General features: G+C 27.8%; 3 protein-coding genes across 3 annotated transcripts; all 3 read right to left on the bottom strand.

Annotated features, from left to right (window-relative positions):
- OCT59_015539 (uncharacterized protein) lies at positions 1-3,636 on the bottom strand (the record flags this gene model as incomplete). The annotated part of the gene is made up of 7 exons (XM_066140083.1): positions 1-325; positions 409-451; positions 562-928; positions 992-1,735; positions 1,820-2,242; positions 2,317-2,553; positions 2,623-3,636. The coding sequence occupies 7 exons, from the start codon at positions 3,634-3,636 to the stop codon at positions 1-3; spliced, it is 3,153 nt and encodes a 1,050-aa protein (XP_066002899.1).
- A 1,475-nt stretch (positions 3,637-5,111) lies between these two features.
- OCT59_015538 (uncharacterized protein) lies at positions 5,112-7,182 on the bottom strand (the record flags this gene model as incomplete). Its single annotated transcript, XM_066140082.1, has 5 exons — positions 5,112-5,647; positions 5,728-6,070; positions 6,149-6,324; positions 6,398-6,485; positions 6,964-7,182. 5 exons carry the CDS (start codon positions 7,180-7,182, stop codon positions 5,112-5,114), a joined length of 1,362 nt encoding a protein of 453 aa, XP_066002898.1.
- Positions 7,183-12,349: 5,167 nt separating this feature from the next.
- Positions 12,350-15,761, bottom strand: OCT59_015537 (uncharacterized protein; the record flags this gene model as incomplete). Its single annotated transcript, XM_066140081.1, has 12 exons — positions 12,350-12,398; positions 12,481-12,547; positions 12,647-12,658; positions 13,400-13,614; positions 13,687-13,786; positions 13,868-13,892; positions 13,956-14,256; positions 14,404-14,662; positions 14,732-15,068; positions 15,142-15,311; positions 15,386-15,461; positions 15,537-15,761. The coding sequence occupies 12 exons, from the start codon at positions 15,759-15,761 to the stop codon at positions 12,350-12,352; spliced, it is 1,836 nt and encodes a 611-aa protein (XP_066002897.1).
- Between the last annotated feature and the right edge of the window lie 714 nt (positions 15,762-16,475).

The following is a 16,475-nucleotide window of genomic DNA, read 5'->3' as shown; positions in this document are numbered from 1 at the left end:
CTATGGCTGATTTTGCACTTGACGCTCTAAAGCTATAGCCGCCATTTCACGTTTACAAGCTGCAGAATATCTACTAATCCAATTTTCAATTGTTTCTATTTTTGGTATTATTTCAGGATCCAACTCTCCACTATTTGCCATATGGATAAGTTCTGATAACATATCATTAGCTGAGTATCGATCACTTTTATCAGCATTACCTGCATGAAAAAAACCTTGCAATAATGCAATAACCTTTTTTGACATTCTTGCTCCACCTCTTTTTCCAAACTTTTGATTTGCTTTTAACGCCCGTCCAGATGCAAGTTGAAATTCTGCATTAACACTATAATATAAGCAGAAGTCAATCTAATTATTTTATAACTCAGTTTAAAAACAAGTAATATAAAATAGGGTTGGTTTTCTTACTTGAAATTATTTTCTGTATCTACAATTCCATTGTTAATTTGCACTAAATTTTCATTAGGTGTATTTATTCATAGATGCTTAGAAGAGGTATCTAAAAATTGAATAATTTAGCAATTATTGGGTTTATAGAGTAACAAATTAGAAAAAAATCACCAGAATTCGGCACTGGTATAGTCCACAAAGATTTTGGCACAGAAGGTGTAGAAATCATTGGATTTGGTTTCGTTATTTCAATTTTTGATGAATTTCGTGTTTGTATAGGAGAATAATTGGTAAAACTACCTATATTTGGCAAGGTACGTGCTTGTATAGACCCTGCAAATGGCCCATTGATTGGCCATTTCCATTCATTCATATTAGATATCCCAACCAATGATTTTATCTTTTTATCAGTTTTTTCACGATTAGGATTTATTTCCCCTACTGATGTACCACATAGATCTTTGATTGAATTTTCTATATCACTGCCTTCTCTAATTTCAAACCCAATTCTAACATATCTTTTAATGGAATGCGCAATCTATGTGAACCATTTTTAGTACTCTAAAAAAATAATAATTGTTATGTATTTATTAGATCTGACCTGTGCGTGGTGAGAATCTATAGCCGTTTTTGCCTCTCCAGCCTCCAAAAAAATCCAACTCTTTACTTCAATATCGTACCAATCCTTCCAATGTGCCATTATAATCATCATTTCACTGTTGTGGTAATGAGGTCCGTTATCTGAGATTAATGTAACCCATTTTGGCTTATTGTTCATAACTTCAAATACTGCGTGAAGTGAAGAAGCAGTAAACCATGCGTCCTGTCTTGTATCTGCTGACCAGTGGTCAAATGCGGCCACATTTAGTTTTTCATTTTCCGATTTGGTATACATCAATATAGAATGTAAAGTCCAACCCTTTTTTCCAAAAAATTCAGACTTGGATTCTCGTGCTGATTTTGGTAAGATACGCATCTTATAGTCAACAATAAGTATAGCCCCATCATTATCTAATTCTAATAAATTTGCTTGAACCTGTGCATTAAGATATACTTTTCGCGTTTGATGTGCCAAATAATGAAGTAATTTTTCTTTTTTATCATCTATAAGTTGTATTTCTTCAGCTGGGAGAATTGATTCCAATTTATCAAAAAATGAATAAAGTTTTGGACAATGCGAACACCTTATACTATGCATCTTATTACATTCACCAAATGCATAAGGTAAGCAGTGATCAATACATTCATCATGTTCAGCATGACCATTACTTTCAACGCTAATTTCACGTACATATTCTCTTTTCATATGACGTTTAATTAGTTCTACATCTTGTAATAATTTATTCTATATTTTTTTTTTTTAAAAAAAAAAAAAAAAATGTAAAAAATAATTTATGAATAAAGTACGGAAATTATGTAAATTACATACTTGAACTGAAAGATTTTCAACATGCAATCTTATAATTTTAGCTAAATCATCAAATACTTCATATCCGTATTCTGCACAAATTGAACACAACCCTCCCAAGTCTTCACGATACCTATATGGACCATCTTCAATCCGTCCCATAAATGCCGTTCTTTTCATACCATTAGGATAAATTTCTGAAAATCTTTTCCATAATGATTCTTTTTGATCAAGCAGGTAAAGAATCGGACGATTAGTTCTTGGATCAACCTTATACGAACTCATACTAACATTTGCTTTGTCTGAAAAAAAAGCTTCAAATTGGTCTTCTATTTCTTTAGTAAAAGGTGGGCTACGTATAATTATAGGTTTTTTTATTTGTCGGCATCCTGAACCATTGAGTGTAGCATATTTTCTTGCCGCATTAATAGTTGTAGGTGAAACCTAAATTAATATCATCAAATTTATTTAGAATATTTCACGAAGATATACAAGAATATAGTTCATATTATATTTACTCCAAGTCTATTTTGTAATTCCTGATAAGAAAATTGATGTGCAATAATGGATAAAATTCGTCGTATCCCATCAGGACCTTTTGGATTTTGTGTTAAACTTTTCGCAAAACAATCCCAAAATATTTGTGACGGATTTTGAATACTTGATGGATATGGATTTAAAAAGCCTAGTTGAAAGAGATTCTTCAAAGCATTTTTATCATCCGTAGGATCTAAAGATCGTGACCAAAATTTATGCTGTTTTTTATATGAATTTTGATAATTCCTAATGTAAGACGAGATAAATCAATTATAAAATACAATTACCGGAGATACTTCACTATTAAAAGGTGTTATATCTGTACAACCAGCAGCTTTAAGCATAGAGCTCCAAGCTTGCATTTCACAATCACTAAATTGGTAATTTTTTGGATATAAATTTGTAAGGATTGTATTTATTTCAATAATATTTCCACCAGACTCCCACTGTTTAAATAAATGTAACCAATTTATTCCAACAATAGTTCGTCTTTTGAGGTGATATTCGTATAAACTATTCATTAGTTCTTCATTACTCCATTGAGATGGTTGACACTTTGGAATATATAATCGTCGTAACGCAGATCGCGTATATGCATGCTCAAGCCCAAATAATTGTGTACCTTGGAATTTTCCCAAAATTCCAATTTTTTGCCAAACTTCTACAGGTGAACTACCTTCATAATGTGAAATTTTAGTGCTATTATTCCATACTTCTACTATGGACTTGTTTTTTATAAATTTTTGAACAAAAATACAACGTTCTTTTCTAAAAATATGAATAAAAGAAGCCATATATCCTTCTCCAGCACCCAACCAACTTTCTTTTTTAGAAGCACCTAAACTGAAAACCATAATGGTCAGTTTATCTGCTATACTAATAGAATAAGGGCGGAATTCTATATCTTGTAATAATTCGGTAAATATTGAATCCTTATCAAAACCCATAACCATTGAACCCGAAATTTTTGTTTGAGTTTTGAAAATTTGTCTATATAAAGAAGTAATTGCATTAGTTGGATTATCTTCAATTTCACTGGAATCAGAATCACATTGACAAGTATAACCAGGTTGGTTCAAATCAAATTTGTTTCCTTCTAAAATACGCATAGTAAATTTTTTTCCATTTATTTCTACTTGTGTTCTCATACCAATCCGAATAGGATACATCATTTCTATATCATTACTACTTTTTATTGTTGGAATAAACCACCAGTTTCGTGAAAACGGTCCATAATGTAAGCGGGGTTCAATTATTCCACAAGAAACTAACGTAACTGCTAGTTCGCGTCGTTTTATCATAAGTACGATAATATTTACACAATTTTTTAAACAATAACTATTTGTATATTTATATGATTATTATTTAATATGTAAAATTGTTAACTATAACGAAACTAGCCTTAACAAACACAGAATCACTATGGGTTTCTTGAGATTCACGAAGAATATGAAAAAATTATAAGTTATTAACCCGAAAATCAATTACGTGGCTTATATGCACGTGCTACACATGATCGACGAATTACGAATTAATTAAAAAATTTCAAAATAACATTTTTTTACTATTGTTAATTAGCAGTTTTCGATGTGTCATTTCACGTGATTAATGTTATGTGATTTTTTTATTCATACAGTATATGTAATAATTATTGCATTAAAAATAGCAACTGGGCGGAACTAAAGATGGTCATCGGTCTTTCATTTTTCTTGGCGCAGTAGGGCCGGTCCTGAGACTGACCTGGTCTTTGTATCGGTTTTTATACTGTATATAAGTTATTACATGCATATTGATTCGCCTTATTTTTAGAAAAGACTGTCTCCAAGGAAAAAAGAAAATTAACGTTAATAAAGTATAATAAATCCATCTTTATACATGATATTTTCTTATAATATACGTCTGGAATGGTTCCTATAAATTTATACAATTAGTGTTCATTTATAAAGGAAGACTGTTCCTAGTAAAGTAATAGAAAAAAGTTTTTATTTGCAGAAAAAAGAAAAAAGACTGATCAGTCTTAAAAAGACTGCAGTCCTTAAAAGACCATCAGTCTTATTGTACGTGTTACAGGACCGAAAGACCGCGGTCCTACACCAAGATGGACCAGTCTGTCTTTTTAAGGTGTAGGACTGCGAGACCATGGTCTTTTAGGACCAATGACTATCTTTAGGCAGAACTGACAAGTAATAAAGAATTTTACTGGTGTATACAAATAAGTATAAATATCAGAAAAGGTCTTCTCTCCCATTTGTTACAGCAATGCAAAATTTATGGAAACTTGTTAATAGAACATAAGAAAAAAAAGAATCCGCAAAATTTGAGAATTTAAATCTGGATAATAGACTAAATTTATTAAATTACGTGAATGTGTTGATTAAAGTCATGTGAAACCTTTCAAAAAATTTTCTCAAAAAAATTAAACCACCACTTTTCCTCTAATTTGAATTAATTTTGTTGAATTAGAAATTATTGTCAAATGCTTAAAAAAAATTAATAAAAAAAAATGAAATTAACAAAAAAAAATGTAATAAATATCACTCTAACTAAAGACTAATACATCGCCGATGTTTAGTTGATATATAATGAGATAAACCTATTATTCCAACTACATAATGGGTAATTAGGTTATCCAATAGGTTACTACATAGAATCATATGTACGCAGCACAATGCAATTTAAATAGAACCAATGAATAGACAACCTAGTTATCCTTTACTGCGTGATGAAATAAGAAGTATCCATTGAATGATTATTATCGTCACAATTGCCTACTGCCCTACTCAAATATTGAAATAATAGAAATAATCCAAGAAACAAAATATATTATAATACCAATTAATTTTTTTATAATGGCATTATCTATTTCTTGATTTAATTGATTTAGTTGTAATTTTTTTTGATTAATTAGTTGTTGAATTTGATTAGAAGTATAACCTCGGTAATACTTTTTAATTGGAATTATTATTAATTTTATAAGGAGAATTAATTTATTAAATATCAAATCATAAAAATCTACTGATGCAGTTAAACTTGTTGAATTATTACTAGGAACTCTTATCACCCAATTTCGTAAAATTAAGATATTATTAATATAAATATTACTAATATTTAATCTTCTATTTGATGTCATTAATTTATTATTTAGATCTATGGTTGATTCGAAAATTAATCCATATGTTTCAAATAAATTATCTACTTTTTTGTTAGTAGCATCAATAATTATATCCTGTTGTTCAGAAAAAACCATTGTTTTAAGTTTTAAAACAACATCTTGCATATTTGGACGTTCATTTGATTCATATCTCCAACATTCTAATAATGTAAATTACTGTTAATTATTAAAATTTATTATACTAGTATTTGTATAGTTACTTAAAAAACAATCACTTTACCTGTGTATAAATTGCTATATTTGACAGGAGTACCATCAATAATTTCTTCTCTTTTACCATTCACTATAGATACGGTCAAACGTTTGTCGTTACTGATGCATTTTGTAGATTTTGAAGAAAATGGTGGATATCCACTTGAAATTTGCCACATTAAAATTCCAACGCTATATACATCAGATTTTTTATTTAATTTATAATTTATATCTTTATTTAAAGCTTTTGGATCCATATAACGTATTGCACCAAATAGGTTTGATGGGTTACTTGACGAAGAAATTTTTCTTGATAAACCAAAATCTGCTACTTTTATCATTTTCTGATGTATAAATATATTATCTGCATGCTATAATTATAAAAATTACGTTAGTATGTATTAATTAGATTGTACAAAAAACAATAAATTAGGGTTAAAAATTGTTACCAGATCGCAATGAATAATACCACATTCATGTATACACGCTACTGCGCTGGTTAGTTGTAACGATAACCGATATTTATCATTCCATTCAAGCTCATTAAAATACTCATTTAAATAAGTTGACAATGTACCACTGTCAGCATATTCTAAAATGAGTGAGTAAATTACATCTGACTGATCTGAATACGCATTAGTTAGAGAAAAAAATTTATCTATTAAAAAAGAATAATTTAATAATAAATTATGACATACGATAAGACTTAACAGTTTCTTTCTCTATTATGATTCCATGGAATCGTATAATGTTTTCATGAAAATCGACTCTTTTTTGTAATTTTACCTTTAAAAGAATTAAAATATTAATTAACAATTATTATTATATGGGGACGCCCGTAGCAAAAGGGGAATGGGATAGTTCCGTAATTTTAAAAAAAATCGCAATTTAAATCACATGATAAATTTGGCAGATCATCACTTAATTGTGAAATAAATTGACTTTCAGACCTTTTTTTTTTTATCTAAAACTAAATTTTACAGGCAATTTACTAAGAGTATTGATTTTCTTTTAATAAGTTTATGTTGCTTGTTAATTCTATAAAAGTAAAATGCAAATAATAAGAAAATTTCAAAATTAAACTTTTTTACTAATATATTATTAATAAAAAACCATATTTTCTTAATAATTAGACTAATAGACATATAATTATAATAAAATCTCAAATTTGAATTTTTTGGCCTATCCCCCCTTTTTGCTACGGGCGTCCCCATATACTGTATCAACACAAATATTATATTATTATTATTGTAATTTCTAATACCTCGTTGACAACCTGATTTGGCGTCGAATTATTATTATTAAACTTTTTTATAGCGAAAATTGTATCAGTATTTTTCCAATTAGCACGAAAGACACTTCCAAATGAACCTCTTCCTATTGGTTGTAAATTATTGAAGTCTGAAAATTCATAAAGTGTGATATATTCTTCGACAATCGATTTATCAAACCAATCTTGTGGATTGTTTACAAAATCTGACATATTTCTTGAGGTCTTTTTTCTTTTTATAGCAAATATAAGTACCGATAAAATAAAATAAATAATTTGTCCGATAGAAAACGCCATTTTTTTCAATATTTTATAATAATCAAAGTGTTGGTTTTTATTAATTTCAAAAGAACCAGGAAGAGAAATATATTATGTTAGTAATTAATTTATTCGATAGTTTTTTTTTAGATAGTTTTAGTTTTAACAAAAATTATAGTTAAGCAAAAAATATTGGGGTATTTTATATTAGTTTATGGTGGGATAATTTCGTATTTTCGTTTATTATATACTACGTAAAATCATAAAGTTACACTACACGTTGATCATTTTATTTATCATAACCATATAAGGAGTTGTTGGTTGCTATTTATATAAGACTTAGTCATTTTTTTTTCTTTCTAAAGTTCGACACATAACCACATCGTGTTAAAAAAGACTATACATTACTAAGGTTAGTTGACCGTAAGTAATAATTCGGATTATCAAACCTTGGTTACAATAAACTTTTTCTTTTTTTTGATAAAAAGAAGTGTTTTTTTCTAAATGGGATGGATAATGTTACACAAAGTTCATTGTGTTAACCACATTTAACAATATAATTATATTACTAAACCTTATTTTCCTTCAATTGTCTTTAAAAGTATTTATTAAAAAATAACGAAAAATAATGATTTTAAAAAAACAAGTGTAGCACACTAAAATGCTGCTATTAATGATTTTTCTAGAATTCATATCAAGAAAAGCATGTGAAAGTAGTTTCTTTTTTACGTCTAAAATGTTTATATCATATTGAGTAGCGATAATATTTCTTTAATAGGCTAGAAAAAATTTTTCAATAAAATATAAAATATTAAGTAAAAATAAAATTTCGGTTAATGATATATTTGTTACGGTATTATGCTTTATTGTTTTTTACTTTAACCGGTATACCGTAACCATGCGTAAGTTTACATTATAAATCATAAATTACGTAAGATTATGCAAACTTATGCAAGATTACATCTCCGTTGCAGAAACAAATGTATCGGCTGAACCCTCCTCATTGTAAAATGTCAGATCTGTCGTACAGGCCAAGAGCGGAATACAGTATATATATTAGTTTGTAACTCTTTTGATAGATTTCATAGTATACTGAGAGATATATATATATTTATCTTTATACCTCGTTAACAACCTCTTTTATCATCGTTCAGTATTATCAGTACTTTTCCAATTAGCATGAAAGACGCTTCCAAATGAACCATTTTCTATTGGTTGTAAAATCACGTGTGCAGAATAAGCCAATAAGAAAGCAGAATAAGGAAAGCCAATCGGAAACTGGGTATAAATTAGTAAAATGGTACCAATTTTCAGATAAAATAATTTAAAAATAAGTAAATTATTAGATACTAGTAGTCATAGAGGGATACCTCAACATGTTGTACTAAATTGTGGCCATTTATAGTCTTAGCAGTGAATTATTATGACTTAAATTTTTATAAAAGTTAATAACATATTCTTACACTATTTATTAACACTATAAACGTAATTACTAATATTTTGTGCATTACAATAAGACAAATCAAACTAAATTTTATCTTTTTACGATTAATATTTATCTATTTATTATATTTTATTGAATTTTATAATTTTGTAAAAATAAATTGCAAATTTTTACCAACAACAACCATCTAAATTACTATAGTTGTGAAGTAGGTCAAATTACACCTTACACAAATATCAAAATTATGCATAAGGAGTACGACATAGTTTATTGATATCAAAGTATTGTATAAAGTATAAACATAAAACAACTATTAATATCAAAAATCCTACTAAAAAAAAATAATACATTTATAATAAATTTGTATTAATTCTTATATAAAAATGAAAAAAAATTCACAATCATTTAATATAATGTACAGTACATACATATATATGGTATAAATAATATTGAAAATTTCAGGGAAATTGCCTGCAATTTTTTTTGTGTCGACAAACATTTACTTCCAAGTCAGTAATAAAAAAAACCAATTAATAATTAGTGAAATTTTGCGTATATATGAATTAACCAATTTTGAAATTGTAATCATTTAAGGGATAATTCATAATCCACGTTTTTCAAAATGAACTATATAATTCAAATATAAATAATATAAATAAATATACAGTATTTTATTATAATGTAAGTCAAGTCTTTAAGATATATTCATTAATTTATTTAAACAATAATTATTACATAGCAATTTGTAATTAATCATCATTTTATACACAAAAATTGAAGCTTCGTCAATTAAAGACATGTTTTGTAAATGTAGATTTTTCTACAAATCCTTTATAAAATAGCACCGGGATCTTCTTTTAGGTTCTTAATGTTTTATCAGTTCGAATTTTGATGATGTAACGCTACTGTCATGTGATTATCATGTGCTGTTCGGAATTACGAAAAGGTTGATATGTTTAATATGATCGAGTGATTGACATATCGAACATATTAAATATATAAAATATATTAGATTTAGATAGATTAGATATATTAAATTCATTAAATATGTGAAATTTGTTAAATATGTTAAATATGTTAAATTTATTAATTATTTAGATATATATTATATGTACAATTTTATTATAAATACAGGTCAATTTTTTTGTAGTGATATTTCTTTCAGATAACAACAGATAACGAAAAGATAATAAAGTTTTATTTAAAATAATAAAAGGTTATCTCATTATTGTTTATTGATAAGTTTTATTTGTGTGAAATCCTTTATTCGTGATTGAATGTATATATGCTGACATAAAGGACTATACTACACGTCTGATTGGATATTTTTCGATATACTGTACCATATATTATATACTGTTTATTATTATATATAAACCTTCTGCTTACATAATTAAATAATCTGCTTAATATTTTTAAGTGTTAAAGAACTGACCTAACACTACCTTTAGTTTGTATTGTTTAATATTTGACTCTACAACAACAAATAAAATATATATAAATAATTGATAAAAAAAACTTACCCATAAAAGCCATCAACATATTCTGTAAAATTGTTACAAATAAAACACTAGCGATCAAAGTAACTAAATCTACAGCCCAAAATCAAATTCATCTCTTTGATTCAAATTACTACAGTGCATACAACTTAGTCACAACAACCAAATTGATAAAATTCAAATTACTACTACTCCCTCAAAAAAAAAAATAATAAATGTAAAGTATTAATTATACAATAATAAAACAAAACAAACTTAACAAAGCTATAGTTTTAAATTTTCTATAAAATGTTTTTTAATATAGTAGCAATTCAAAGTTAAAATATTTTACTATATTTTGGCCACTTTACTCTGACCAAAATTATGTGTAAATCTGGCTAAAATTACTTTAGCTATATAAATCTGGCTAAAATTATATATAAATCTGGCCAGAATTAAGAATTATAATTTTAATTATATAAATCTAACCAATAAAATTGCAAGTTTAATGTATCATGTGATATAAATTGACATTTTAAATTTGGCCACTTAAAATTTTTTTGTTGTGACTAAGTTGCATGCACTGTACCTATCCTTAAATATCCAGCTTCTATTGATGTTGGATCTTTAGGTCCTGATTTAGGACTGGTGAAGATCTGGTCCTAAAAAGTCCTAACCAATAAAATAGCTAATAATATTATATAATGATATAATGATCAGATTTTCCGATTTTCGTAATTCTAATCTTTTCACATTTTTAATTTTTTAACGTGTACATGTAATAATGAGCAGTGTCTTTAACAATCCAAATGACGCGTTTATTCCAGATATTGATGACATAGTAGTTGATGAAATAGAGGAACCTTCACGTAAAACTGCTTCAATATAGTCTTATGTAACTTGTAAAATCCCTCTCATCCTGGAGTACCTGTATGTAAAACTTGTGGTTATGTATTTTCTACTAAGTCAGGAAATTCTAGTATTGGATGGCATCTTACAAGTAAACATTGTATAGTAATTCAAAAAGTTCGAAAACAAACAACCTTAAAGTTTAAATGTAAAGACCCATGGCCTGCAAAAGAGAAAGAAGAGCGAGATGATGCTGTTATTACTTGGATAATTGCTGACCAGCAACCTTTTAGAGTTGTTGAGAATGAAAAATTCGTTAATATGATGAATGTTTTTGATCCTTGCTATAAAATTCCTGACTGCCACCAAATTAAAGAGATGACTATCCAAGAATTTAATAAACGTCGTCTAAATATCCATTATGATATAAAAAAAATACCCGGAAAAGTCTCATTCACTGCTGACTTGTGGGCCTCAACATTAAGTAGTGAAGCATATCTTGGATTAACCATTCACTATATTGACGAAAACTGGACTCTCCGGCATTTTTTACTTGACATAATTCCGTTCAAAACTTATCATACAGGAATTAATATGGCGTCTGCGATTAATAGTGTTCTTAGTGAATTCAATTTAGTGAGTAAAGCACTAGCACTCACTATTGATAATGAATCTGCTATGATAGTATGTGGAAGAAGGTTATCAGAAGAATTTGAAAGAGCTTTAGATTATAATACTTCTTTTAGTCATTACCGCTGCTCAGCACATATTCTTAACCTTGCAGCTAAACAAGGATTGGAAATAGTTGATGAAGAAATTTTACGTGTGCGTAAGTTGATGGTAAAAATTAAAAATTCAGTTTTGTTATGTGATGATTTACGTGAGTCATGTTCTATGGAAAAAATGGAATATCTTCGACCTGAAGTTGATGTAGAAACCAGGTGGAATTCCACTTATTACATGCTTTGCAAACTTCAACGAATGGAAATGGCGTTAAAAATGCTTGCAATCAAACATGAAAATGTACGAGATTTAATGCCAAACACTTCAGCATGGAAAAAAATAAAGGTATAAAGATATATTTTTATTTATTTTTTCACAAAATTAGAAATCACTTTAATCGTAAAATACTTAAGAATAATAATAAACAATCAAAATAATAATAAAATACTCAATTTACTTAAAATAACTATAGGAAACAATAATCATTTTAGAACCACTTGAAAGAGCAACAAAAAATCTTTCGGGTTCAAAATATCCAACCATAGCCGACGTGCGATTCTATTTTAATGAAATTCGGGATCACTTAAAGTACTGTATGGAAAAAAATGATCAGTACATGTTAGCCGATTCAATAAATCAAAAGATCATGGAATACTGGACGATTCTTGATGATGCTACTACAATTGCAACAATTTTAGACCCACGAAATAAAATTACTGTCTTTGAATCAGGCGAACCAACAACAAAAGCAATTGTTACCTTAAAAGAACAATTTGCACTTTATTATAGCTAAACCCACGACTACTAACTTCTATTCCTAAAATTCCTAAAGAAAATAATGCATCAGGAAGGGAATATTTTCGCCAACTAAAGAAACAACGTTTAGGAGAAATTGGCGAAACACCGCAAGCTTCACCCTCATTACCTTCACATAATCCTGATTTTGCAGAAATAGAACGCTACCTAGCGTTGCCTTGTGATGAGAATGTAGAAGTAATTCTTTGGTGGCAAGCTCATTTCACTGAATTTCCGGTATTGTCATTAATGGCAAGGTATTATTTAGCCATACAATCCACAAGCGTTGCATGTGAACAGGGTAGGTGGTTTGGTGGTTAAAATAATTATTTAACGTCTTATTTTTTACACATTTCGTACTTATTTTACACAATTAGCATTTTCCATTGCTGGTAATACAATTACAAAAACCCAAAATCGACTGCAACTGGAAACTGCAAGAGCGTCCTTGTGTGCGAAGAGTTGGATAGATAATTGCGTTGGAGAAAAAAATGTGGCTTAATTAGAATTTATATTATGTCATTTATTAGTGTTTAACGATCTAAACTAAATAAGGTTTAGTATAAATAAACCACAATAAATTGTAAAAAATTAAAATATTATATTGAATTACATTTTTTTACTACATATAATAAAAGATTATCATTGATTTATCCCGAATAAAATTTAAATTATTATGTATATCTATAATAAATTAAATAATTATCATAAGAACTTAAAGTTCAGGACCAGGTCCAGAGACCTGGTCCTGGACCGGACCTGATAGGACTTAAGTCCTAGGACTCTTTATGCTAGGACCTGTCCGCGGGTCCGTTCAATAGGACTTGAAGGTCCTAGGACCAAGACCGGACCAGGACCGACCTAACCATCCCTATCTCTAGACGTAGGATTTCAAGTTCGATATCAAATGTTGTATCTATCAGCTTTGTATTGCTTTTGGAAATGCTAATGTTCTCGGAAAGAATGGAAACTATCTCCTTTAGACGTAGGGTTTCAAGTTCGAAATTGAACGTTGTATCTGTAACAACATCTGCGGCACTACCGGTGTATGTCGTTTCTTTTATTTTAATATTCTTAGTATCTCTAAGTAAAATAAACCTACATATGAAAAATAAAAGTTGAATTAATTTTATAAACTAAATGAATAAATTAATAAAGTTTTTGTATTACATTGTATGTGCGGATGCAAGTATAACAATTAACATAAATAAGAAGAACGGAAATATTTTCTTGAAAATAATTGTGACGCGATAGATATAGATGCCAATATCTATCAAGTGAAATAAAATAAGTTAATTAATAAAAATTATATGTAAAAATTATTTAATTTAAATCGAATAATTTTTTTTACTTGATATTTTTCGAAGGTATAAAATCTAAAATAATAAAATCTGGTAAATATATTTTTATATATAGATGATGATCAATAAATAACCTACCAGTTTGATCCAAAGCAGGAAAATAGAGAATGATATTCCCGCAGTATCAGATTCTATAACACTTTCAAAACCATCAGAAATTTGAAAATTTTTAAGCAATTTTGTCATTACCGCTACCGATAGTACAATGGAAATCATGTCAAAACTGTTAAATATTTTACCAAAATATTTTTTAAGTCCAAGATAATTAAACTGTAACAATTCAGTTACAAGTTGGTAATATGCCAAATAATAGAATATAATAATTAATGCCATTAAAAATTTTTCATTTATAATAGTACTATGATTCAAATATGCCCAGCTAATTAATACAAAGCAAATGGCAAAAATAAGAAATCGAAGAAATGAAAAAGGGCCCAACTTATTTCTCTCATTTTGTTTGATTTTGTATGATTTTGTTAAAAATATTATCCATAAAATTTTAAATAAATCCAAAATCCAATCATACCGTATATAGCTATTTTTACTATCAATATTATTAATATTCAATCTATTATTTGATAACATTAATTCATCATTTAAGTCTAAAGTTCCTTTGTTTGATCTAGAAGCTATTTTATGTATTTCAAATGAATTAAATGAATTATTCTCCGTTTCATTAATAAAATCAATAACTATATCATGTTTTTCAGAAGAAATTATTGTTTTAAGTTCTGAAACAACATCTTGCATATTTGGACGTTCATTTGGTTCATATCTCCAACATTCTAAATAATATGAATTACTGTTAATTATAAATGTAAATTCCATAAAAAAAATCATTAGTTATTATTTACCTGTATATAAATTACTATAATTAACGGGAGTACCAACAATAATTTCTTCTCGTTTACCATTTATTATAGATATGAAGATAAAACGTTCATCATAATTAGCGGACTTTGTAGAAAACGGTAAATATCCACTTGAAATTTGCCACATTAAAATTCCAACGCTATATACATCAGATTTTTTATTTAATTTATAATTTAGATCTTTATTTAAAGCTTTTGGATCCATATAAGGTATTGCACCAAATAGTTTTGACGGATTACTTGACGAAGAAATTTTTCTTGATAAACCAAAATCTGCTACTTTTATCTTTTTCCGATGCATAAGTATATTACCTGAATGCTGTTATAATTGCATTAATATTGATTAGTTTATTTGGTATAAAAATCAATAAATCAAAGTTATGAATTATTACCAGATCGCAATGAATAATATCACATTCATGCATATACGCTATCGCACTGGCTAGTTGCAATGCTAACTGATATTTATCATTCCATTTAAGCTCGTTAAAATGCTCATTTAAATAAGTTGTTAATGTACCACTGTCAGCGTATTCCAAAACCAGTGTGTATGTTTGTTGAACTACACATAAAAAAAAATTACATCTATTAAAAATAACTCATTTAATAATATTGTATGGTACATGATAAACCTACCAGTTTCTTCTATTTTTGTGATTCCATAGAGCTGCAAAATATTTTCATGAAAATCAACTCTCTTATGTAATTTTATCTTTAAACAACTATAAATTAGTTATTATATAAAAAAAATTATATACATTATTATTATAATGGTGAATCTTGATACCTCGTTGACAACCTCTTTTAGCGTCGTTTTATCGTTATTAAACCTTTTTAGAGCGAAATATTTATCAGTATTTTTCCAATTAGCACGAAAGACACTTCCAAATGAACCACTTCCTATTGGTTGTAAATTTTTGAATTCTGAAATTTCATAATGTATGATATGTTCTTCGGTGGTTATTCTTTCTAACAAATCATTAAACGTTGGATTGGTTTTATGAATTGACATTTTTTTTTGTTTCCCTCTAAGAAAGATCGGCGAGCATTTTCATTTAAATACTTACACAAGTTACACTACATACTTGGCGTAATTGTGAAATTTAACTAAATTAGTAAGTGGATGATAATCTGTGCTATCAAGATATTGCGGATAAAGCAATTGAATAGTCCTCACAGTGTCCTCACCTGATCGGCAAATGCATAAGTTCCTTTGCCGATCAGGTGAATGGGTAAAAAATATTCACAGACGGATATCCACTAAGTTTTATATTTTACCAAACTAACTCAACACCATTATTGTTAGAAATATTTCCTTCTTTTGTTTTTCTTCTAAAATCTTGTAATACTTTTCTTGCAAAAGACGGTTTCAACTTTGTTCTAATATTAAATCATTGAAACTTTAAAGTCAAAATTTAAAATAACACATTTGGACGAAAAGATTAAATTCTAATTATTTAAGGTGACGAATATCTTTAATATCTTTTCACCACTTCAAAAAATCTAAAAAATTTGCCCCTCAAAGGTAATTCACGCATAATAAATCATTTATGAAATTCCATTATTTAAATTTTTTTCTATTTTAATAATAATCCGTTTCGGTTCATTAAATCTTAACTAAATTCGACCTGTGCGAAACTCTAATTAAACAAAATTTTACGAACATTAGTTAACAAATATTTGTCTCAAAAATACTTTATTGCTATACATGATAAACATTTCGAAT

This window comes from Rhizophagus irregularis, chromosome 23 (assembly GCF_026210795.1).
Source record: "Rhizophagus irregularis chromosome 23, complete sequence".
Lineage (NCBI taxonomy): Eukaryota > Fungi > Glomeromycota > Glomeromycetes > Glomerales > Glomeraceae > Rhizophagus > Rhizophagus irregularis.
The sequence above is the reverse complement of the archived record's forward strand: the minus strand, read 5'-3'. Positions and strand labels throughout refer to the sequence as shown.